At 37.6% G+C, this 23,957-nt stretch overlaps 1 protein-coding gene across 1 annotated transcript in view; it reads right to left on the bottom strand.

Annotated features, from left to right (window-relative positions):
• The window catches only part of LOC124235649 (cytochrome P450 2C19-like), a 56,349-nt gene that overhangs the window by 4,676 nt on the left and 27,716 nt on the right, over positions 1–23,957 (bottom strand). The window contains exons 6-8 of the mRNA XM_046653921.1: positions 10,576–10,717; positions 7,691–7,878; positions 3,480–3,621 (exon numbers count right to left, since the gene is read on the bottom strand). Of these exons, the coding sequence (XP_046509877.1) occupies positions 3,480–3,621; positions 7,691–7,878; positions 10,576–10,717 (472 nt within the window). The remainder of the gene's footprint in view (positions 1–3,479; positions 3,622–7,690; positions 7,879–10,575; positions 10,718–23,957) is intronic.

Raw genomic sequence — 23,957 nt, 5'->3', positions numbered from 1 at the left:
GCATTTCTTGTAAATCTGTTACAATTGGTGATGAATGTTCTCAGTTTTGTTTGTTTGGGAAAATTGTATCACTCCTTAAATTTTTTCTTTTGTTTTTTCAGAGAAAGATTCACCCTGAACTAACATCTGTTGCCAATCTTCCTCTTCTTTCTCTCTCCCCAGAGCCCAATGCATGGTTGTATATCCTAGATGTAAGTCCTTCTAGTTCTTCTATGTGAGCCACCACCACAGCATGGCAACTGACAGACAAGTGGTGTGATTCCATGACTGGGAAATGAACGCAGGCTGCTGAAGTGGTGAGAGCACTGAACTTTAACCAGTAGACCATCAGGGCTGGCTCTGTCGATCCTTCATTGCTGAAGGACAGTTCTTTGTTGGTGGGTTTTTTCTTCTGGAACTTTCACCCAACTCTCTTCTCTCCTGCAAGGTTTCTGCTTAAAAATCTGCTAACTGTCTTATAGGAGTTCCCTTGTATGTGACAAGTGGCTTTCTCTTTCTGCTTTCAAAATTCTCTCATTGTCACTGACTTTTAATAATTTGATTATAGTGTGTCTCATTGTGGATTTCTTTGACGTTTTTATTATTTGAGGTTCTTTACACTTCTTGGGTCTGCATGTCCACTTGTTTCCCCAGACTTGGGAAGTTTTCTGCCATTGTTACTTTGAATAAGCTTTCTAGTCTTTCTCTTTTTCTCTTTTCCTTCTAGGACTCCTATAATGTATTTATTGGTCCACTTGATGGTGTCCCATAAGTCCTTTAGGTTTCTCTTCTTTTTCCTTCTTTTTTTCTTTTGGCTCCTCTGATTGAATAGTTACCAGTGACCTATCTTTGAGTTCACTGATCCTTTCTTCTGCTTGATCTAGCCTGCTATTGAACCCAATAATGACTTTTTCAGTTCTGTTACTGTATTCTTCAGCTCTGTGATTACTGTATGGTATTTTTATATGGTCTTTTTGTTGAAATTCCTACTTTGTTTGTTTATGGTTCTCCTGACCTCAGTGATCATCTTTATGACTATTATTTTGAATTATTTTCAGTTAAGTTATATATCTTCTGTTTCTTCATTTTTCTTTGCTCTCTGTGCTGCTGTCTGCACATTAGACAAAACAGCCACCTCTCCTAGTCTTCACTGGTTAATCTTGTGCAGCAGAACAAATTCACCCATTAGCCCAGTCAAAAATTCTGTAGGTCTCTCAAACTTGCATGCTAGTCTAGCTTGCTTTTTTGTTCTAGCAGCCCCCAGGTGTCTAGAGTACACTGAATCTTGTCAATGCTCCAAGACAACTAAGACTGAAGTCAGTTCCTCAAGCAACTCCCCAAAACAGTTTTGAAAGTTGGAATGCTAGATGTGCATTCCAACTCTTTTTCTTCTCAGAAAGAAGCTGGGATCTAGGGGGCTTCTCACCAATTCTATTGCACTTTTCTGGGGTTGGTAGTCACAGCAAGAGTGTGTCTCCACTTTTACTTTTGGCTATGATGTGGCTGGATTCACATTAACTCAGGGTACAGGAATCTTTTAACAAGTCTCCGGACTTTTTACAAAAGGAATTGATTGATGTCTTGCTGTGAATCAGTGTATCCATTGGAGGAAGGAGAATCCAGAGCTTACTATTATGCCTCGTTGCTGATGTTACTCTTTCTTATGCGAATTTTGACAGACTGTGTACTTCAAGAATTGATCCATTTCATCCAAGTTATAAAATTTGTGGGCATAGAGTTGTTCAGAATCTTGCTTTCTTATGCTTTTATTGTCCAGGGTATCAAAGCAATGGCCCTCTTTCAATTCTGACTTTAGTAATTTGTGTCTTCTCTCTTTTGGGAGGTAGCTATGGATTTGTCTATTATATTTAACTTTTCAAAAGCACAGCTTTGATTTCATTGATTATTTCTATCAATTTCCTGTTTACAATTTCATTGATTTCTGCTCTGATTTTTATTTGTAGTTTCTGTGGCTTAATTTTTATTTAGTTCCCCACTATAACTGATCTCAATGTTTCCCTATGGGATAAAGCTACTCCTGACCACAATTTCCTCACTTTCAAATTCAAACCTCAAGTAGCTCTAGATGACATGCAGCCAAGAGATCTTTTCTGCTCTGGTATCCTTTGTCCTTCTCTGTGCTTATCATTATGAGGACCAGCATGACCTCTTTAGATAATTTTCTTTCGTTTCTTACTGAGTTTGCACAAAAAAAGTAAAATTTGAAAACTGGCTTATCAAATTATATTTTTTATTTAGAAATGCCAAGAAGAAATGGCTCTGCATTGGCATACACTAATCATCTTGCTCTATTTAGTATTGACTATATGGTACTACTCACTGTTAGATAAGTATTAGGACATATGATGGCCAGTACAAATGTTATGGTGTATGGAGAATGCTAAATACATTTGTGTAATGAAACTCAGAAAATTCTCCTTTAACAAAGGGTGGATGTTCCTGGATGAAGAGAAAAGAGGTCATAGAAGGCATCCCAGTAAGAGAGTGAAGAGGAAAGGAGGTGAACAATTCCCTAGATGAGAGGTAGTTGCAGACAACATTGTAGGAAAGGCCATATGGTGTGACCTTCCTCACATGGGAGTGAAGAAGAGCTGGTAAGAAAGTGACACAGAAGCAAACCCATTAGCAACTGGGTGGTATCAATGTCCTTTGGGTCAACCACAGATTTTAAGGTAAATTTTTGTAAAATGGTGGCCAGGAAGAAAAACAGCTCCATGTGGGCCAGGTCCTCTCCTACACACATCCATTTTACTGAAAATAACAAATTCAAAGAGTAGATATTCCTTGAACACTGTGTTTCTGGCTTTCAGAAAGAGAATATGCATTAACTATTTGATGAATTGTTGAATGGATTAATGGAAGGCACAATGGTTGGATAGACAGTTGGACAAAGGATGAACATACATGCTATCCACCTAACATTTATTTTAACAGGTATCCTTCTTTCAACAAATATTTATTGAGTATCAGCACTATGCCAAGTATTTCATTAAGTATTCTCACAATATAACTGCTCCTTTGATATTTCAACTTTCCACCAATCTCCTTCTAAGAAACACATATACATTGGTTGTGCTTTCTATTCATAGTCTGATGTCCCATGATTTTTCTTTCTGTTCTTCACAGCCTCTATTCTCTTCTCTAAATATACCTACTTTCCATCATTCTCCAAACACCATGAAGTTTCAAATTTTATATCAAACTTCTCCCTTTGGCTAAGATACACATATTTTCAGTACTTAACTCAAATTTCATTTCTGAATTTGAAAGAACTAGGTCAACTCTCCAAAACTCCAGTGTTCTGGCCCATTAATGAGGATGTATCATGAGGAAGGAAAGTGTGTGGACACTGGAACTGCTGCTCGTGATGATGAACAAAAAGAAATTCTACAGACCAAGAGTGAGTACTATGTATGTTCCAACTGATCTTAAGATGGTATCTTGTGCTCTGAAGTACCAAAGGATTGAATTTGTATTACCTGCTGAGAAAGCCATGAAATAGTCACTCTTCTTAAAGTTGCCACTCTTGTCCAGGAAGTGGCCAGGGTCAAACACCTCTGGGTTAGGGAATTCTTTATCATCATGCAACACAGAAGTCAGTGATATTAATATGTTTGTGCCCTGGAAATAACAGATAAAGATAAACTGAGTTATGAAGAAGTCATGGTGCTGGAAGAAATGTTGCAAATTTTTTAGTCTAATATTATGATCTATAGATGAAGAATCCCAGGTTCAAAGAAGGACAGTGGCATTTTGAGCCAGACAAAACAAGTAATAAGCAAGGATAAGTATAAGACCAATGGCAGTGATGCTGCTAAAGTGGACTCTAATTGCTTTTGAAATACTGAATACATGGGTCCTATGGTGCCAGACCTTCTGAATGCATTCTGTTTATCACCACGTTTGGACACTTGTGTATGTCCCCACCAGCTGCTTTATTTTATCATTTCACTGTTCACTCATCTCGCATGTGGATTATGGATTAAAATGGAAGTCTCTGTTGGAGCTTGAAATGTCTGGAGTTATCTGTTCATAGGGCTTTTGTAAACAGACATGTGATCTGCCTAAAAATAACTTCTGTGATAATAACAAGAAACGTAGTAACAACTATTAGTGTTTATCATTGCCATGAAGGTCATTTGTCTTAATTCAAAAATATGAAGTAGATTTCATTACAGATTAATCCTGTCTTAGAAACACAGAAAAGATGATAAAATTAGAAAAATCACTTTGCAACAATTCAGTTTAGGATCACTAATTCAGGCAAGTTTTATCAATTAATGATAAAACTGTTGGGGGAATGATTGGGAAGCATGATGTTCACAAAGTCCTGAAGTACCATGCCATAGATTTTTATTAATTAAATGCCAAAAACAGAACTTCTGTAATGGAGAGTTCTGGCAGATACCAATTTAGTACATGAGAAACACAATGTAACCAATAACAAGATAAGGGACATTATGTTCCCTCACCTCCCCAACGACTTTCAGAAGGACATAAAAGCACTTATGTAGTTCTCTTGCCAAAATCGTAACTGGAATCTAATCTCTAGAAAACAATCGCACAATACCAGCCTGAGGAATATTTTACATGACTTCTTGGCTGGACTCTTAACAAAGTTATATGTACTCAAAGAAAACAAACAGAGCAAAGGTAATTCCTAACAGGAGACTAAAAAGAAAAGATAACCAAATTATGTTCTTGTTTCTTGACTGGATACTGAATTGCAGAGATAAAAAAGCTATAGAGGATATTCTAGAAAACGAGAAAATTTACATTTCGTTGTACATTAAATGACATTATTGTATGAATGATAACTCTTAAGTGTGAATGCTATTATTGTTCTCTATTCAAAAACGCTGTTAATAGGATATACTTACTGAAGTACTGAGGTGTTGACAAATAAATAGGTGACAGATAATTGGATGTAAAAGTAAATATATACACAAATTCATATATCACATATATATGCACATGTTTTTAATGATTTGAGTTTTAAAAACTTTTAATGAAAAGTTGGGGGAAAATTCTATCCCCTAAGTTTATGATATAAGAGGTCTATAATTCTATTTTTAAAATTATTCCCTTGCATTCTTTTAAACAAGTAATATGCAAAAATTTTTTCCCTAAGATACAAAAGCAAAAATGAAAGTTACAAAAGCAAAAATATTTTCGTCAAATGTTGCTCAAAAAATTGGATAAAGTAAAAGGAGCCATAACCATTACTTCACACTGTTGTAAAAATTTACCTGAATGGATCAATGACCTAAATATAAGCACTAAAACTATAAAGTTTTAGAAATAAATAAGGGTAAATCTTTGAGATTCTGTGCTTGGAAATATTCTTTAGATAGGACCAAAATAAAAGCACAAATCAACCTCACATCATTTCCAAGTTTTCTATTAGACAGATTGCCTTATAACAGACATTGACAACAACCCATGTGGAAATCCAGCCTACCACCTGTTTTTATAGAGCCCATGAGTTAAGCATTGTAAATTGAAAAAATCAAGGAACAATAAAACTTTGCTACATGAAAATTACATGAAATCTAAATTTCAACTTCCACAAAAATTAGGATATAGCCATTCTCATTTGTTTATATTTGCTCTATGACTGCTTCCATGCTACAGTGGCAGAGTTGAATGCTTCATCAGACACTTCAAGACCCAGACAGTCTAAAATATTTACACTCTGGCCCATTACAGAAAAAGTTCACCAACACCTGTTTTAGACCATTATCTCCACATAGCTCAGTGCCTCCAGCCTCTTTTAGAAGAAATCACTTATTTGGTTGGTAAGAAGGTAGAATCTGCCACCCAGTGTTGCATATTTCTGTGCTGGCATGTCCCATGCAGAAGGGAATGGTCATTCCCAAATCCGATGTAGTGGTTGGGAGAGATAGGCAATCCCATTCTGATTCTTAGTCCATTGTTTCCAATTTACTTCGAAATAGCAGGGGAAACAAGTTTGATAATTTATTACCCTCATACGCTAATATTAAAAAAGAAAAGTCTTCTCCTCACTGCATTCTTTGTTGAAAAAAGAGTGGACTTGAAGTCCTAACCCTTGTACTGAGTCTATGCTCATTGAGGCAGGCCCCATCACCTCTTGGTAAAATCATCAATTCTGTCTCCTGCAAAGATTGGCATTAGTACCTGCAGCCTTGCCAATCTCACTGCTTTCTTTCCCAAACAGAAAACAAATTTGTTATACTATTTTTTCAATGTAATACTAATATGTCCTGGCTTCAAGTGAACACGAATAGCTTGTAGCATATCAACTGAATAGTCTGAATATATACAGAAATGATGTGTTAGAAAGCATTGGAAATCTGCTAAGATGAAAATTTGTCTCCAGATTCCATAGTTGGGAGAACCTCAGAGAGGTAAGCGAACACCTAAAATTAATTTTAGTCTGTGTCAATGTCCAAATTTTAATCAAAACAAGAGACTTACATCATTCTGACTGCCTGGTAAGAGAGGGATAAACTCTTTCTGGAAGAAGACAAATATCATCTGAAACTCTGCATTTTTTCTGTACATAATAATTGGTATTTAACCAAAAGATATTAGGCCTTTCAAAGACAAAAAAAGAAGGGAAGACAATAAAAGCAAACCCACATGAGGGAACATTTCTCACGTATTTTGTAAGGGCAGCATTACCTTGATATCAGAAATCTGACAAGAAAATTTTGAGGAAGAAAAATTGTAGACAAAAAATTTCTCATAAATATAAATGCAGAAGCCCTCAACAAAATGTAGCAAATCAAATCCAGCTCTGTGTATATACTTATAATATGTATATTTAGTGCAAAAAGTGAGACTAATGCATGCAATCATACTAATAGATGCAGAGAATTGATATGAAAAAATTGTATACACATTCATGACCAAAAAAATCATAAAAGACAAGAGGGTAAATTTCCTAATCTGATAAAGAATATCTACCAAAATATACATAAAACATCATTCTCAATAGTAAGATGTTAAATCTCCACTCTCATGCAGATCAGAAATGTAACAAGGATGAAACAAGGATATTAATCTAGATAGCAGGATAATGAATGCAGAAACTGCAAATTAATCTAGAGACTAATTATTGGCAATGATCTGAAACTTAGCAAGTTTGCTACATATAAGGTCCTCAAAATGGTAAAATAGATTATGTTTCCATATACCAGATAAGAGAAATGGAAAATGCATTTTAAAAATTTATAGCAACAATAATAAGTACCTAGGAAAAAACAAACAAAAGACCTGCAAGCCAATGTACTGAAAAACAATTATCGAGAAAATTAAAATTGGGTTCATATACCATACCTATTAAATGAAACATTCAATGTGTCATGATTTTAAGTTTTCCAAATTGATCTCTCACCTTGATAAAAATTCCAGCAGAGTGTTTTGGTAAATTGACAAACTGATAGTAAACATTCATTGGGAAATGTAAACAGCTAAGGCAAATAATACTGAAGAAGCAGAACGAACTTGGAAGACTTACACTGATAGCTCTCAAAACCTGTTATAAAGCTTTATAATCTAACAAGAAGCAACAGAAAGTCCACCAAGTTGCCATGCATATGATTTTGGTGCTTCTCTCATTTTGTATTCATTCAAGATTGGATCCATACTTTGAAAATAAGAACTTCACGCAAACTAAGGTCAGTATTAGAGAAACAAATCTTACCTTGGGGATGAGGTAGTTTCTGAATTTAACGTCACGGGTCACTGCATGGGGCAGGTTGGTGGGGATGAGGTCAATGTATCTCTGGACCTCATGTATCACGGCATCCATATAGGGCATGTGGCTCCTGTCCTGCATGCAGGGGCTTCGGTGTCTGCCAATCACACGATCAATCTCTTCCTGGACTTTAGCTGATAAGACACAAGTAAGGCTCATGGAAAAAAGAGAAAAATGCATGCCACATTTGTATGTCAATTCAGGGATATATGAAGGAATAGGATGGTATCCCAACATCATTATAAACATCATTATAAACATCTGTTATATGCCCAGAAATACACCTACACATAGAGAGATAATTACTATAATATAGATACATAAAACTCTCCTACAAGCTAAGCTTAAGATCACCTATACATACATATATATCTGCATACATAATACAAACAATTGATGGAATGTTTCAAAATATAAATAGAACATAATTAAGTCAAGAAATTAAAGTCCTTGCAGAAAGAAAAATAGGAATTTTCCTGGAATGGGAGGTGAGAATTTACTCCTCCATCCCCACCTCATACAAAATATGCACAGACATACACAATTCCCCTTACTCCATTTCCCCTAATACATTTAGACCACAATTTTTGGCTGTTAGAATATTCATCTTAATATCATTCTAACTACATAAACAATGCTAAAAAAAATAATTTAAAACACCTAAGATTATGTTTCATTTTGGGTACTTTCTTGGACTTACCCATCTCTCTTTAGTTCAATATGTTATTTTCTATATCTTGATTTAGAATTTCCAAATACCGAGGTAGGTGTTTCAAACTCCTAACAATAATGTCTCTATTACTAGGTTGTCTCAGGTAATTCATCACTTCTCTTTTGTTCTTGGAATCTCCCCTCACATCTGCTTTATCCACCTAATCCATTTTGAAATGGATATTTTCTAGGCCTGGTGTCTGGCAACCTCCTTGACACTTTCATTCTCCTGCATGAGTTCCCCTGATTCCTTGAGCCTATGACTTTCTCTGACATGACTTTCCACATTTGGATAAGAAAGGGGAAAGAGGGAGTAAAAATTTTGTCAAACATGCCGGTCTGAAAACACCCTCTTTTTTTTGTGAGGAAGATCTGTAGCCAGTCTTCCTCTTTTTGCTTGGGGAAGATTGTTGCTGAGCTAACATCTGTGCCAGTCTTACTCTATTTTATGTGGGATGTTGCCACAGCACGGCTTGAGGAGCAGTGCTAGGTCTGCGCCTGGGATCTGAACCTGCAAACCCCAGGCCACCAAACAGAGCACACAAACTTAACCACAATGTCACTGGGCTGGCCCCCTGAATATACCCTCTTTTTATTAATACACAATATGATAGTTGCTCTTGAAAATTCTGATACTGTTCTGAATCCTACCCTTATATATGACCTGATATATCTCTCCAAAAGTTTTTATGATTTTCTCTTTAATCCTAGTGTTCTGAAATTTCATGACCCTATGTCTTGGGTGGATGTTTTTATTTCATTTACTCGGTTATACATGTCAAGAGAATTTTCTACCTGCATTGCAAAATACGAAGATTTTTTCTCCAAAGCTGTTCACTTGCTGGAGTTTTTTATCTGGCTACTGAATTTCAGGAAGCAGGATGGAGAAAGGAGCTAAGACTCTCTGAATTCAAGAAGTAAATTCTTACCTAACCTTTCTCTTCAACGCTACAGCTCAGTATTTCCCTGTCACTGCTCAGTGTCCCTGAGTGGAGGGCCTCTTAGCTTCATTTTCTCTAGAGCAAACCTCCCTCATCCTGTTGGGGAAAAACAATTACCTGATAAAAGGACTTGTTGAAGGGTCCTAGGGAGAGAGAGCTACCTTTTTCAGCCTATTTCTCCCCCTATCTTCTTTGACACTTGGTACTTCCAAATACTGAAACTTACAGGGGTGTAGGGGCACAAATGACTTTTCCTCATTATATAGCTTCCTCTTCTAACATTTAGGTTACAATTTTACCCTCTCTACTGAGTTCATTTTCACTCTCACAATGCTGTCAGTGTTTCATAAGTTTGTTTAAGACTTATTGGCTGTCTCCTGACTTCCTCTTGTCCAACTGTAAAAGACTAATTCTCATTTGCAACAGTTTAGGGTCATTTCAGTGGGATTCTGACACAGGACAAGAAAACATATGTCTCTAAGCTCCTATGCATAACCATAACTCTTTAAGGATAAATTTCTAACATAAAGTCCTTTATGAAAGGTAAAATTAGTGACGTCCCAAAATTCTTATTTTGGCAAACACCACTTTTCTGGCAGCATATTTCTGGAATAACAAAATTCCTTTACACTCATCTTAAGACTGAATAGCACCACGTTTCTTGTGAATTTAAATTTTCAGAGCATTTCCTAGACTGTGGAAATTATCTCAGCCAGGCTCACTAAATCTCTACGATTTCCACTTATGCTTCAATAAGGTGAGTCTCTATTTTTCCTACTCTGGTTCTAGAACACTGTATTTTCAGAATGAGGAGACATCTCATTCTGAAAATATACCTGCAAGAATATACCTGCTGCTCAAAGTGGTCTTTTCATAACAAAACCAATATGCAGTCCCAGGCCAATACATGCTGGCTGTGCCTTCCACAAATAACCCCCCATGAAATCCAGATATTGCTTTATTGCTTTTGCTACTGTCCACAATGTCTTCACTCTTCTCAGTCATCCTCCTGTATTATGTGAAGATATCCCATTATTATGCCTTCTTTAAATTTGGAAAAAGTAAGCTGGTTAAACAGATATTTAAATAATGAAGCTTCTCTAAGAAAAACAAGATGGAATGCACTTGTCTTTCCAACATGTTTTCTGAAGTTTACCCTGTCCACCATGCTGGTCATACCTGTGACCTCTGGGTGCTTCAGTAGGAGGAGGAGAGCATATCTCAGGGTGGTGCTCATTGTCTCTGTCCCAGCTCCAAACAAGTCAGACACAGTGATTGTCAAGTTTTCAAAAGTAAACTCTGACTGTTGATTTTCTTTTTCCTAGGGATGATTTGATAAAATTATTAGAGCAATTAATTTGCCAGACTTACAGTTAACCTAAAATAACTCATATTGCTATAAAGTTAAGCCAACATGTAAACTGCAGGGTGCAACATTAGAAAATACTATTGCATGGTATGGCAAGAGACTGTAGATCAGCTGACTCAAACATCATTTTCTACTGCCTAATCCTTCACTTGCATAAAAGTTCTACTCATCAGCCTCTTTCGCAGCTAAGTGAGCCATGCAGCATAGTTCTTGCCAGTGAGATATAAAGAGAAGCCTCTTGGTGCCACTTTGTCAATTTCCTCCTTCTCACACAAAGCAAAAGCCTTAAGGTGGAGGTAGAGATGATATCTACTTGGGACAAGAGAATTTAATCATGAAGTGAGATCTATATACTAGTCATAGGTGAAGAAAAATGGAAGGTCTCATGTTTCAGGGTTACAGGTGTTTCAAGGCTACTGCACTATCCCTACACTGACACATCACAAGACTCCTTGTAGTGAGGTAAACAAAACCACTAGTTGTTAAAGCCATTGTTAATAGGTTTTCTATTATTTGTAGACAAACACAATCTTAATTAGTGAAAATAGGTAAATCAGGCACATATCATGAAGAATGCTGTAAGCCTGAATCGAGATTTTGTAATTCTCTTCTTTGCTAAAAACTTGTATGAACTCAATATTGTCTGAAGATTCACTATGAAGTTGAAATTCTGCAAAAGTTATTGTGGCAGCTCAACTTTAAATGAATTATAGTCAAAGAGAATGGATTCACAAAGACAATATGGGGCCACTACTATAACATTCCATATGCAATGCAATAGGAATTTAGTCTAGGAAATAACTGGAGGAATGAAAAGGAATACACAAATTGAGGAGGCACGACAAACCTGAAGACAGAGAGTTGAGGCCTTCGCTGCCCACAAGGGAAAAAGGAGAGAGAGAGAAGGGGTAATGCAAATGCCAGACTAATTGAATAGTGTTCTTATAAATTGCAAGCTGAGAGAGAGATAGCAAGGGACAATAACAAGTAATGCTTGTTTAGAACTGAGGAAATGATATGACACGTCAGTAAGTGGGCAGTTTGAAATACTGAATAGAACAGATAATTAACATACGAAAAAGAATGTTTTCTGCAAACATGTCCCTAGCCAGCATTAATTTTATGATGCACTTACAATCTCCAGGGGTCCAGTGGCATGTCTATTATTATGTAATAAACACAATTAAGACAGACTAAACCCTCTGAATCTGTGTACATGTTAGATAAAGAGTCATCTCCCTTGGTAACATTGGCTTCACACAATGTTTTAAGCCTGTCAATTCAAAATTACTCTAAAGTCAGTAAGAAGAGCAGTGCACTCATACAACAATATTAGTATTTCCATTTCTTGAAGTGGATTTGGAGATACAGTGATTATGTGCACATAGCCTATCATTTTTAAGCTATACAAAACAGTGGTGAAAGAAATTAAAGAAAACCTAAATAGAAAAACTTTCCTTGTCATAGATAAAAACACTTAATATTGTTATAATGGCATTACTGGAGTAACATCACAAAGATGGCAGACAGGACATTCCGGGGAATCAGTCCCTCCACTGAAACAACTATTTGCCATGCATAAACTGTCTTAGCAACTATTTTGATACTCTGGAGACTAGTTAACCACTTGCAGCATCCAGTGGACTACCTAAATAAAAGAGTCTGGTAAATTTGACATCTCACATAGTGGCTAACATTCCTCATAACCTAGTTCCAGGACAGAAAGTTCTGGAGAGTGTGGACCATGCTCCTAGTGCAGCCTAGTGCAGGTTCCAGAGTGGGCAATAGGACCATGTTCTTCAGTAATCAGGGTTGTATGTTTTGATCACTGAGAGGCTGGCACAGAGAATAGCCATTGTTTCAATCTCCTCAGTTTCAAGTAACTTCCCCAACAGCTTTAACTGAGGAGATAAACAGAATGACATCTTTTTTCTTTTCTTTTCTTTTCTTTTCTTTTCTTTTCTTTTCTTTTCTTTTCTTTTCTTTTCTTTTCAGGTTCAAGTGTTTAAGAGAATCTCTATAAGGTCACTACCTGACTATGGAGATAACTGAATAGAGGGTCAAGTGATCACACAAGAGGAGAAAAATAGTCTTGGCAAAAATAATTTGGAAAAGTTACTAAACAAATGGAAGAGTGAAGTCTTCATCAAGTGACAACAGCAATTAATGGGAGAGGGAAAAATCGTATTTCCAGTGTTACCACGTTACAATATATTAAATGCTCTGTTCTCAATAACAACAAAAAGATTACAAAGCATACAAAGAAATGGGTAAGTACCCCTTTGACAGCTAAAAAAAAAAGTTGACACAAATGATTCCTGACAAAGCCTAGACACCAGACTTACTAGGTAAAAACGTTAATGTAAATGTCTTAAATAAGCTCAAAGAGCTGAAGGAAACCACGAACAAAGAACCAAAGAAAATCAGAAAAGTGTATGAATTGTATGAACAACTAGGGAATTTCAATAATAAGAGAAATATTACAAAAAGGAATCAAATAGAATTTCTGGGGCTCAAAAGTACAATACCTGAATTTTTAAAAAATCACCATAAGCTTTCAACTACAGACTTCAGTTGGTCTGAGAAAGAAACAGAAAATCTGAAGACAGGACAACAGAAGTTATCCAGTCTGAATGTCAGAAAGAGAAAGGAATGAAGAAAAATGAACAGAGCCTAAGGGACCTAGGGAACTCAATCAAGTGTATCAACATATATTGTAAAGTCAAGTCCCAGAGAATAGAGAGAAAAGGAACAGAAAATAATATTTGAAGAAAGAATGGCTGAAAACTTCAGAAATTTGATGAAAGATATGAATCTACATATGAAAGAAGCTGAGCAAAATCCAAGAAGGATAAACATAAAAAGACCCACACCAAAGCATTTTTTAACCAAACTTTAAAAGACAAAGACAAAGAGAGAATATTTAAAGCATCAAGAGAGAAGTAACTGATTATGTACAAAGGATCCTCAATAAGAGTAACAGGTGATTTTTCTTCAGAAATGATGGATATCAGAAATTGGTGGAAAGATATATTTAAGTTCCTGGAAGGAAAAATGCCAAACAACAATTCTATCTCTGGCACAACTATCCCTCTATAATGAAGGAGAAATTAAGACATTCCCAAAATAAACAAGCTAAAGGGTTCCTCATTAATAGATCTGCCATATAAGAAATGCTAAAGAAAGTCAGCTTTCAGGTTGAAACCAAAAGGCTCTAGATGATAATTCAAAGCCATATTAACAAAAATTCTTGTTAAGGATAGCTATGTAGGTAAATATAAAAGGTAATATTATTGTACTCTATTATGAAACCCTCTCTTTATTTTCTATATTACCTAAGAGAAAAATGCATGAAACAATTACTATAAATATATGTTACTAGTCATGCAAAATATAAGGAAGTAATTTGTGGCATAACAAAAAAGGAGGATGAATTTGGATGGGAACAGAGTTAATGTACGCAATTTGAAGCTGCCTTGGAATTAATTCAATCTAGATTGTTATAAATTTAGGGTGTTAATATAAATCCTCTTTGTAAATAGTAAGAAATTAAATTTAAAAATACAGAGAAAAAGAATTGAAGAGGGAATAAAAAGAGTACACTAGAGAGGAAGATCCAAGATGGCGCCATGAGTAGTCCTCTTTGTCTCTCCCCCTTCGAGTCTACAATTATTTGGACACTTATCGCTTGACAAAGGATATCCAGACAGCATCTCAGGACGTCAGAGATACCCACGCGACTATACATCGGAAGGCAGACGGACTTTCCTCTGGGAGGATGTGGAAATAGGTGAAAACTCTCCGACCCCAACCGAGCAGCCTAGTACCCGCAAGTGGCTTTCTTCCAACGGACGCCCCCAGAGGATCTACACACATCTAGGGCAGGAGCAAGCACACAACAGAGGAGCGACGGTGGAAACAGGTGACCAGAACCCTACCTAAACCCCCCGCAATTACTCCTAAATGCAGAGGGAAACTTTGGAGTTGCACACCTGAGCCCGTGGGGAGAATCTCTCCCCGCCATTGGCGGGGAGACCCCGCCTGGTGTTCGCGGCGCCTGGAGGGTCCCAGAGAGAGTCGCTGAGGGTACGGAGGTCTCCCAGCTGCCATTGCCCGCCCCGTGGGAGTAGGGATTGCCAGAGATCTCGGAGAGGACCGGGGCTGGGGAAAGTTTCAAAGGCCGGCTCTGCGACCCGGAGGGGAAGCTCCGGAGTTCCGCCCAGGCAGCAGACAAAACTCTCTGTCTGCCATTAGCAGAGGGGCCACGCCCAGCATTCACGGCTCCGGGAGAGTCCTGGAGAGAATCCCAGAGGGCGGGGCGACCCCCAGCTGCCGTTGCCCGCCCCGTGGGACTAGGGATAGCCGGAGATCTTGGAGAGGACTGGGGCTGGGGGGAGTTCCAGAGACCCAGCTCCGTAGCCTAGGGGGAAACCCTACAGGCTCACAGCAGCCTTAGGGAAAGCCTCTGCACAGCACCAGTAGAAGGCACCCAGCTGGCAGCCACAAGGCTGGAAGACCTGAGGGCAAAAGCAGCATAGCTAGGTGAACTAGCCACAGACTGTAGAAGATGCCAATCGCTCTCCTGCGACCCCTAGAGGACAAGTGAGATTTTGTGGGTGCCGACAGCAACGGAGCGACAAATATAAGTGATCCCACCCCTGGCCACTGGAAAAGCCCATAGCACCGTTGCTGACCCCAAGGAGGGAGCACATCTAGGTGGGCTGCAACAGTAGGCACCAGCAGCCTGAAGCCCCCCTGTGATGGCCCCCACGGCAGAGGAGGGAATCCAAAGGACCACTGTGGCTACGAGGAGGGGCCCAGGCCCAGTTAGCAACTGCAGACAGGGTTCCTGGTTGGTGCAGTATAAACAGCTGCTCCCCCACCGCAGCAGCTGAAACAAGTGAAAGGAGCAACTAAACTCTATCTCCATGCGGAGGCACAAATCAACAACATCAAGCAATATGAAAAAATACATTAAATCTCCAGAACAGAAAGAAAGTAACAAATACACAGAAAACAATCCCAAAGAAAATGAGATATATAACCTAAATGATGATGACTTCAAAACAGCCATCATTAAAATACTCAATGAGTTAAGAGAGAATTCTGACCGACAACTCAACGAGTTCAGGAGCTATGTCACAAAAGAGTTTGATACGATAAAGAAGAACCAAACAGAAATATTGGAAATGAAGAACACAATAGAGGAGATTAAGAAAAATTTAGATGCTCTGAACAGTAGGGCCGATAATATGGAGGAAAGAATTAGCAATTTGGAAGATGGCAATATAGAATTGCTGCAGGCAGAGGAGGAGAGAGAAGCAAGACTAAAAAGAAATGAAGAAACTCTCCGAGAATTATCAGACACAATTAGGAGATGCAACGTAAGGATTATAGATATACCAGAGGGAGAAGAGAAGGAGAAAGGGGCAGAAAGCCTATTCAAAGAAATAATGGCTGAGAACTTCCCAAATCTGGTGAGAGAGATGGATCTTCAGGTGACAGAAGCCAATAGATCTCCAAACTTTATCAATGCAAGAAGACCAACTCCACGGCATATAGTAGTGAAGCTAGCAAAAGTCAACGACAAGGAGAAAATACTAAGGACAGCCAGGCAAAAGAAACTAACATACAAAGGAACCCCCATCAGGCTATCAGCAGATTTCTCAGCAGAAACTTTACAGGCTAGAAGAGAGTGGAATGATATATTCAAAAATCTGAAGGACAAAAATCTACAGCCGAGAATTCTCTACCCAGCGAAAATATCCTTCAAATACGATGGAGAAATAAAAACTTTCCAAGATAAACAAAAATTAAGGGAGTTCATTGCCACAAAACCTCCTCTACAGGAAATCTTCAGGAAAACCCTCATTCCTGAAAAATCCAAAAAAGGAAAGGGGCTACAAAACCAAGAGCAGAGGAGATAAGTAGAAGGACAACAACAGAGAGTAGCAGCTCTACATCAGAACAGATTAAACCATGGGACGAGAAACAAAGGAAATTGAAGAAAACTGGAAAAAAAGACACAAAATGGTAGTGGTAGGCCCCCACATCTCAATAATCACTCTAAATGTAAATGGATTGAACTCCCCAATCAAAAGACACAGAGTGGCAGGATGGATCAAAGAACAAGGATGGATCCAACAATATGCTGCCTCCAGGAAACACACCTCAGCCCCAAAGACAAACACAGACTCAGAGTGAAGGGATGGAGAACAATACTCCAAGCTAATAATGAACAAAAGAAAGCAGGTATCGCTATACTAATATCAGACAAGGTAGATTTCAAAGCAAAACAGATAAAGAAAGATAAAGAGGGACAGTATATAATGATAAAAGGGACTCTCCACCAAGAAGACATAACACTTATAAATATATACGCACCCAACACAGGAGCACCAAAATTTGTAAAGCAACTCTTAGTAGAACTAAAAGAAGACATCAACAACAATACAATAATAGTAGGGGACCTCAACACACCATTAACACCAATGGACAGAACATCCAGACAGAAAATCAACAAGGAAATAATAGAATTAAATGAAAAATTAGACCAGATGGACTTAATAGATATATATAGAACACTTCATCCAAAAACAGCAGGTTACACATTCTTCTCAAGTGCACATGGAACATTCTCAAGGATTGACCATATTTTGGGAACCAAAGCAAACATCAATAAATACAAGAGAGTTGAAATAATATCAAGCATCTTTTCTGATCATAATGCTATTAAACTAGAAATCAACTACAAGAAAAAAGCAGAGAAAGGTGCAAAAATGTGGAGACTAAACAACACGCTTCTCAACAAACAATGGATCATTGAAGAAATTAAAGAAGAAATCAAATTTTATCTGGAGACTAATGAAAATGAGAACACGACATACCAAATCATTTGGGATGCAGCAAAAGCAGTCCTAAGAGGGAAATTCATCACAATACAGGTTCACCTCACTAAACAAGAAAAAGCTCACGTAAGCAACCTCAAACAACACCTAACGGAACTAGAAAAAGAAGAACAAACAAAGCCCAGAGTCAGTAGAAGGAGGGAAATAATAAAAATAAGAGCAGAAATAAACGATATTGAAACAAAAAAGACAATAGAAAGGATCAATGAAACAAAGAGTTGGTTCCTCGAAAGAATTAACAAAATTGACAAACCCCTAGCCAGACTCACCAAGAAAAGAAGAGAGAAATCGCAAATTAATAAAATTAGGAATGACAGAGGAGAAATCACAACAGATACCAATGTAATACAAGAGATCATAAGAGAATACTATGAAAAACTATATGCCAACAAGTTGAACAACCTGGAAGAAATGGACAAATTCCTAGACTCCTACAATCTCCCCAAACTGAATCAGGAAGAAATGGAGAATCTGAATAGGCCAATCACAAGTAAGGAAATAGTAACGGTAATCAAAAACCTCCCAAAAAATAAGAGTCCAGGACCAGACGGCTTCTCTGGAGAATTCTACCAAACATTCAAAGAAGACTTAATACCTATTCTCCTCAAACTGTTCCAGAAAATTGAGAAAGATGGAGAACTCCCTAACACATTCTATGAAGCCAACATCACTCTGATCCCCAAACCTGACAAGGACAACACAAAGAAGGAGAACTACAGGCCGATATCACTGATGAACATAGATGCAAAAATCCTCAACAAAATTTTGGCAAACCGAATACAGCAATACATCAAAAAGATTATACACCATGATCAAGTGGGATTTATACCAGGGACAGAGGGATGGTTCAACATCCGCAAGTCAATCAACATGATACACTACATCAACAAAATGAAAAACAAAAACCACATGATCATCTCAATAGATGCAGAGAAAGCATTCGACAAGATCCAACACCCATTTATGATAAAAAAAACCCTCAGTAAAATGGGTATAGAAGGAAAGTACCTCAACATAATAAAGGCCATATATGATAGACCCACAGCCAACATCATACCCAATGGACAAAAACTGAAAGCCATCCTTCTGAGGACAGGAACAAGACAAGGGTGCCCACTTTCACCACTCCTATTCAACATAGTACTGGAGGTGCTGGCCAGAGCAATTCAGCAGGAAAAAGAAATAAAAGGAATCCAAATAGGTAACGAAGAAATAAAACTCTCACTGTTTGCAGACGACATGATCTTATATATAGAAAACCCCAAAGAATCCATAGAAAAACTATTAGAAATAATCAACAACTACAGCAAAGTAACAGGGTATAAAATTAACGTGCATAAATCAGTAGCATTTCTATACACTAACAATGAACTAACAGAAAAAGAACTCAAGAACTCAATCCCATTCACAATCGCAACGAAAAGAATAAAATACCTTGGGATAAACTTAACCAAGGAAGTGAAGGATCTATACAATGAAAACTACAAGACTTTCTTGAAAGAAATTGACGATGACATAAAGAGATGGAAAGACATTCCTTGCACATGGATTGGAAGAATAAACATAGTTAAAATGTCCATACTACCTAAAGCAATATACAGATTCAGTGCTATCCCAATCAGAATCCCAAGAACATTCTTCACAGAAATTGAACAAACAATCCTAAAAGTCATATGGGGCAACAAAAGACCGCGATTGCTAAAGCAATCCTGAGCAAAAACAAAGCCGGCGGAATCACAATCCTCGATTTCAAAACATACTACAAAGCTACAGTGATCAAAACAGCATGGTACTGGTACAAAAACAGGTCCACAGATCAATGGAACAGAATTGAAAGCCCAGAGATAAAACCACACATCTATGGACAGCTAACCTTCGACAAAGGAGCAGAGGGCCTACAATGGAGAAAAGAAAGTCTCTTCAACAAATGGTGCTGGGAAAACTGGACAGCCACATGCAAAAGATTGAAAATTGACCATTCTTTTTCACCACACACCAAAATAAACTCAAAATGGATCAAAGACCTAAAGATTAGGCCTGAGACAATAAGTCTTTTGGAAGAGAATATAGGCAGTACACTCTTTGACATCAGTTTCAAAAGAATCTTTTCAGACACTGTAACTCCTCAGTTGAGGGAAACAATAGAAAGAATAAACAAATGGGACTTCATCAGACTAAAGAGCTTCTTCAAGGCAAGGGAAAACAGGATTGAAACAAAAAAACAGCTCACTAATTGGGAAAAAATATTTACAAGCCACTTATCTGACAAAGGGTTAATCTCCATAATATACAAAGAACTCACACTGCTTAACAACAAAAAAACAAACAACCCGATCAAAAAATGGGCAGAGGACATGAACAGACATTTCTCAAAAGAAGATATGAATATGGCCAATAGACACATGAAAAGATGTTCATCATCGCTAATCATCAGGGAAATGCAAATCAAAACTACACTAAGATATCACCTTACACCCGTTAGATTGGCAAAAACATCCAAAACCAAGAGTGACAAATGTTGGAGAGGATGTGGAGAAAAAGGAACCCTCATACACTGTTGGTGGGAATGCAAACTGGTACAGCCACTATGGAAAACAGTATGGAGATTTCTCAAAAAGTTAAAAATAGAAATACCCTATGACCCAGCCATCCCATTACTGGGTATCTATCCTAAGAACCTGATATCAGAAATCTCAAGAGTCTGTTGCACCCCTATGTTCATCGCAGCATTATTTACAATAGCCAAGACGTGGAACCAGCCTACATGCCCAGAAACTGATGATTGGATAAAGAAGATGTGGTATATATACACAATGGAATACTACTCAGCCATAAAAAAAAGACAAAATTGGCCCATTCACAACAACGTGGATGGACCTCGAGGGTATTATGTTAAGCGAAATAAGCCAGTTAGAGAAAGATGAACTCTATATGACTCCACTCATAGGTGGAAGTTAGTATATTGATAAGGAGATCTGATCGGTGGTTACCAGGGAAAAGGGGGCTGGGGGGAGGGCACAGAGGGGGAAGTGGTGTACCCACAACATGACTAACAAAAATGTACAACTGAAATCTCACAAGGTTGTAATCTATCATAACATTAATAAAAAAAAGTTCTAGTTCACTACATAAAAAAAAAAGAGTACACTAGAAAAAACTGATTAAACAAAAAATAAAATTATTTTGGAGGAATTGAGAAACAAAAACAATAAAGGGAATTAGTTCAAAAAATACCAGCAGAAGTAAATCCTTCAGTATGACTAATCATTGTAACTGTCAGTTGATTGAAACTCACCATTTAAAAGATAGATATTGAAAGAATAAATTTTTTTAAATTGTATATGTATGTATATATATATATAATGGAATAGATATATATAATAGACTATTACTTAGCCATAAAAAAGAACGAAATTCTGCCATTTGCAACAACCAGAATGGATCTTCAGAGAATTATGTGAAGTGAAATAAATCAGATAGAGAAAGACAAATACTACAAGATCTCACTTATATGTGAACATTAAAAAAAACCCAAAAAACAAAACGCTGAACTCATAAATACAGAGAACACATTGGTGGTTGCTAGAGGTGAGGAGTAGGAGGTAGCAAAATGGGTGAAAGTGGTCAAAGGTACACACAGTTATGAAATAAATCCTGGAGATGTAATGTACAGCATGGTGTCTACAGTTAATAACACTGTATTGTATATTTGAAAGTTCTAAGGGAGTAAATCTTAAAAGTTCTCACCACACGAAAAAAAAATTGTAACTATGTGCACTTATGGGTGTTAACTAGACATACTGTGGTGATCATCTCACAATATTGAACCATTAGCTGTACACCTGAAACTAAGATAATGTTATATATCAGTTACATCTCAATTTTTAAAACTGCATGTTGTCTATAAGAGACTCACTTTAGAACCAAAGACACAATATATTGAACAAGAAAGAGGGAAATAGATTTTGCAAGCAATGAGCAGCCAAAGAGAACTGTAACGGCTATATTACTATCAGAAAAAATAGATTTTTATCAAAAAGTCGTTTTTAAAAAACAACCAACAAGAATATTTTTGGGGCCAGCCCCATGGGCGAGTGGTTAAGTTCTCACGTGCCACTTTGGCGGCCCAGGGTTTTGCCAGTTCAGATCCTGGGCATGGACATGGCACTGCTCATCAGGACATGTTGAGGTGGCATCCTATATGCCACAACTAGAAGGACCCACAACTAAAAATATACAACTATGTACTGGGGGGATTTGGGGAGAAAACGCAATAAAAAAAAGAAGATCGGCAACAGTTAGCTCAGGTGCCAATCTTTAAAAAAAAAAAAAGAATATTTTATATTGGGGGGCCAGCCCCATGGCCGAGTGGTTAAGTTTGTGTGCTCCACTTCTGAGACCCAGGGTTTCACCAGCTGGGATCCTGGGTGCAGACCTAGCACCACTATCCAAGACATGCTGAGGTGGAATCCCACATAGCAGAGCCGGAAGGACCTACAACTAGAATATACAACTATGTACTGGGGGGCTGTGGGGAGACAAAGAAAAAAACAACTGGCAACAGATGTTAGCTCAGGTGCCAATCTAAAAAAAAGAAGAAAAACATTTTATATTGGATTAAAACAAGTGAGTTCATCAAGAAACTATAACACTATACAAATACACACCAAGCAACAGACCCCCCAAAATATATGAAGCAAACATCGAAAAAGTTGAAGGGATAGATAGAATGTTCTACAATAATAGTGGGAGACTTCAATACCCAACTTTCAATGATGGGTAGTTCATCTAGACAAAAGATTAAGGAGCAAATATAAGACTTGAACAACACTAGAATTAACTATACTGACAGATATATAAAGAATATTCTACTCAACAACAGCAGAATATACAAGCTTCTCCAGTGCACATACAACTTTCTCCAGGATAGACCACATTTTATGTCATAAACAATTCTGCATATAAATTGAAAAAGATGAAAAATGATACAAAGTATATCCTCTGACCACAATGGAATGAGGCTAGAAATCAATAATAGAAAAAAATTAGAAAATTCACAAATACTAAAACATAAAATAAATCTGGCAGTTCCTCACGTGAGGAGTTTCGAAGTTGCAACTCCATCCTAACAACATGTAAAAAGCTGAACAGACTAAAAGATCAACAACTCTTCTAGGATCTATAAGAGAGGTGAGGACAAGGGAAAACCACTGCCTCCAAAATGGAAAGGTTGACAGGGGAGTACAGGGAGTCATGACTTAGCAGAGAAGAACCTCATGAGTGGAAACCACCATGAAAACCAGTGCCAGGGTAGGAAGACCTGAATTGTAATTGAGAAATTACTGAAAGCTCAGGGTTCAAACTTCTGAGAGAAAATCTACAAGGCGACCCAGTCACAGAGGGGCCCCCACTATTTTGTGAGACTTACTTACCTCCAAGAGCTCAAGCAGATTCTCACAGTAAATATTTGAGAAAAATCCCCTCATGCTTCCAGCAAGGAGAGGAAAAAAGAAACCATTTTGAAATACACCAGAGCATTCTATTCTTAATAAGCCATAGTTAACTAGAACCTAACCTACTGGGTATCATCAGAACCAAACTGCACTAGGGGAAGGGAAATGCTCAATCCAGTCAGCTCCAGCATTCCACATGGGCGAAGGGAAACACCCAACCCCAGCCCAGTCTAGCTATCCTCTCCCACCTAAGGAAAAAAAAAAAAAAAACACTGGGAAACACTTGTGAAGTTACAGTCCGGGGGTATAGGCTCACTAAAATCTGAGATCAAATCACAGGACTATAAAATGCTTTCCCTCCCTCCACATCTCTACACCATATTACTAAATGCCTATTTACAACAGTTCCTTTTACCCATTACACCATGTTCAGCTAACGAGAAAAAGTTCCAGCATACCAAAAGCCAAAGACAATTTGACAGAACAAGTATCAAAACCAGACATAGCAAGGATGTTGGAAGTATCAGATGAGGATCTTATTTTTTCTACCAAATCTTTTTTTAATTTTTTTAATTGCAGTAACATTGGGTTATAACATTATATAGCTTTCGGATGTACATCATAATATATTCCAAATTCTGTGTAGATCACATCATGTTCACCACCCAAAAACTAATTATAGTCCATCCCCTCACACGTGAGCCTAATCACCCCTTTTGCCCTCCCCCTACCATGGTACCCACCAATCCATTCTCCATTGCTATGTGTTTGATTGTCATTGTTTTTATCTTCTACTTATAAGTGAGATCATATGGTATTTGACTTTCTTCC

Source organism: Equus quagga, chromosome 2 (assembly GCF_021613505.1).
Source record: "Equus quagga isolate Etosha38 chromosome 2, UCLA_HA_Equagga_1.0, whole genome shotgun sequence".
Classification (NCBI taxonomy): domain Eukaryota; kingdom Metazoa; phylum Chordata; class Mammalia; order Perissodactyla; family Equidae; genus Equus; species Equus quagga.
This window is presented reverse-complemented; position numbering and strand designations above follow the sequence as displayed.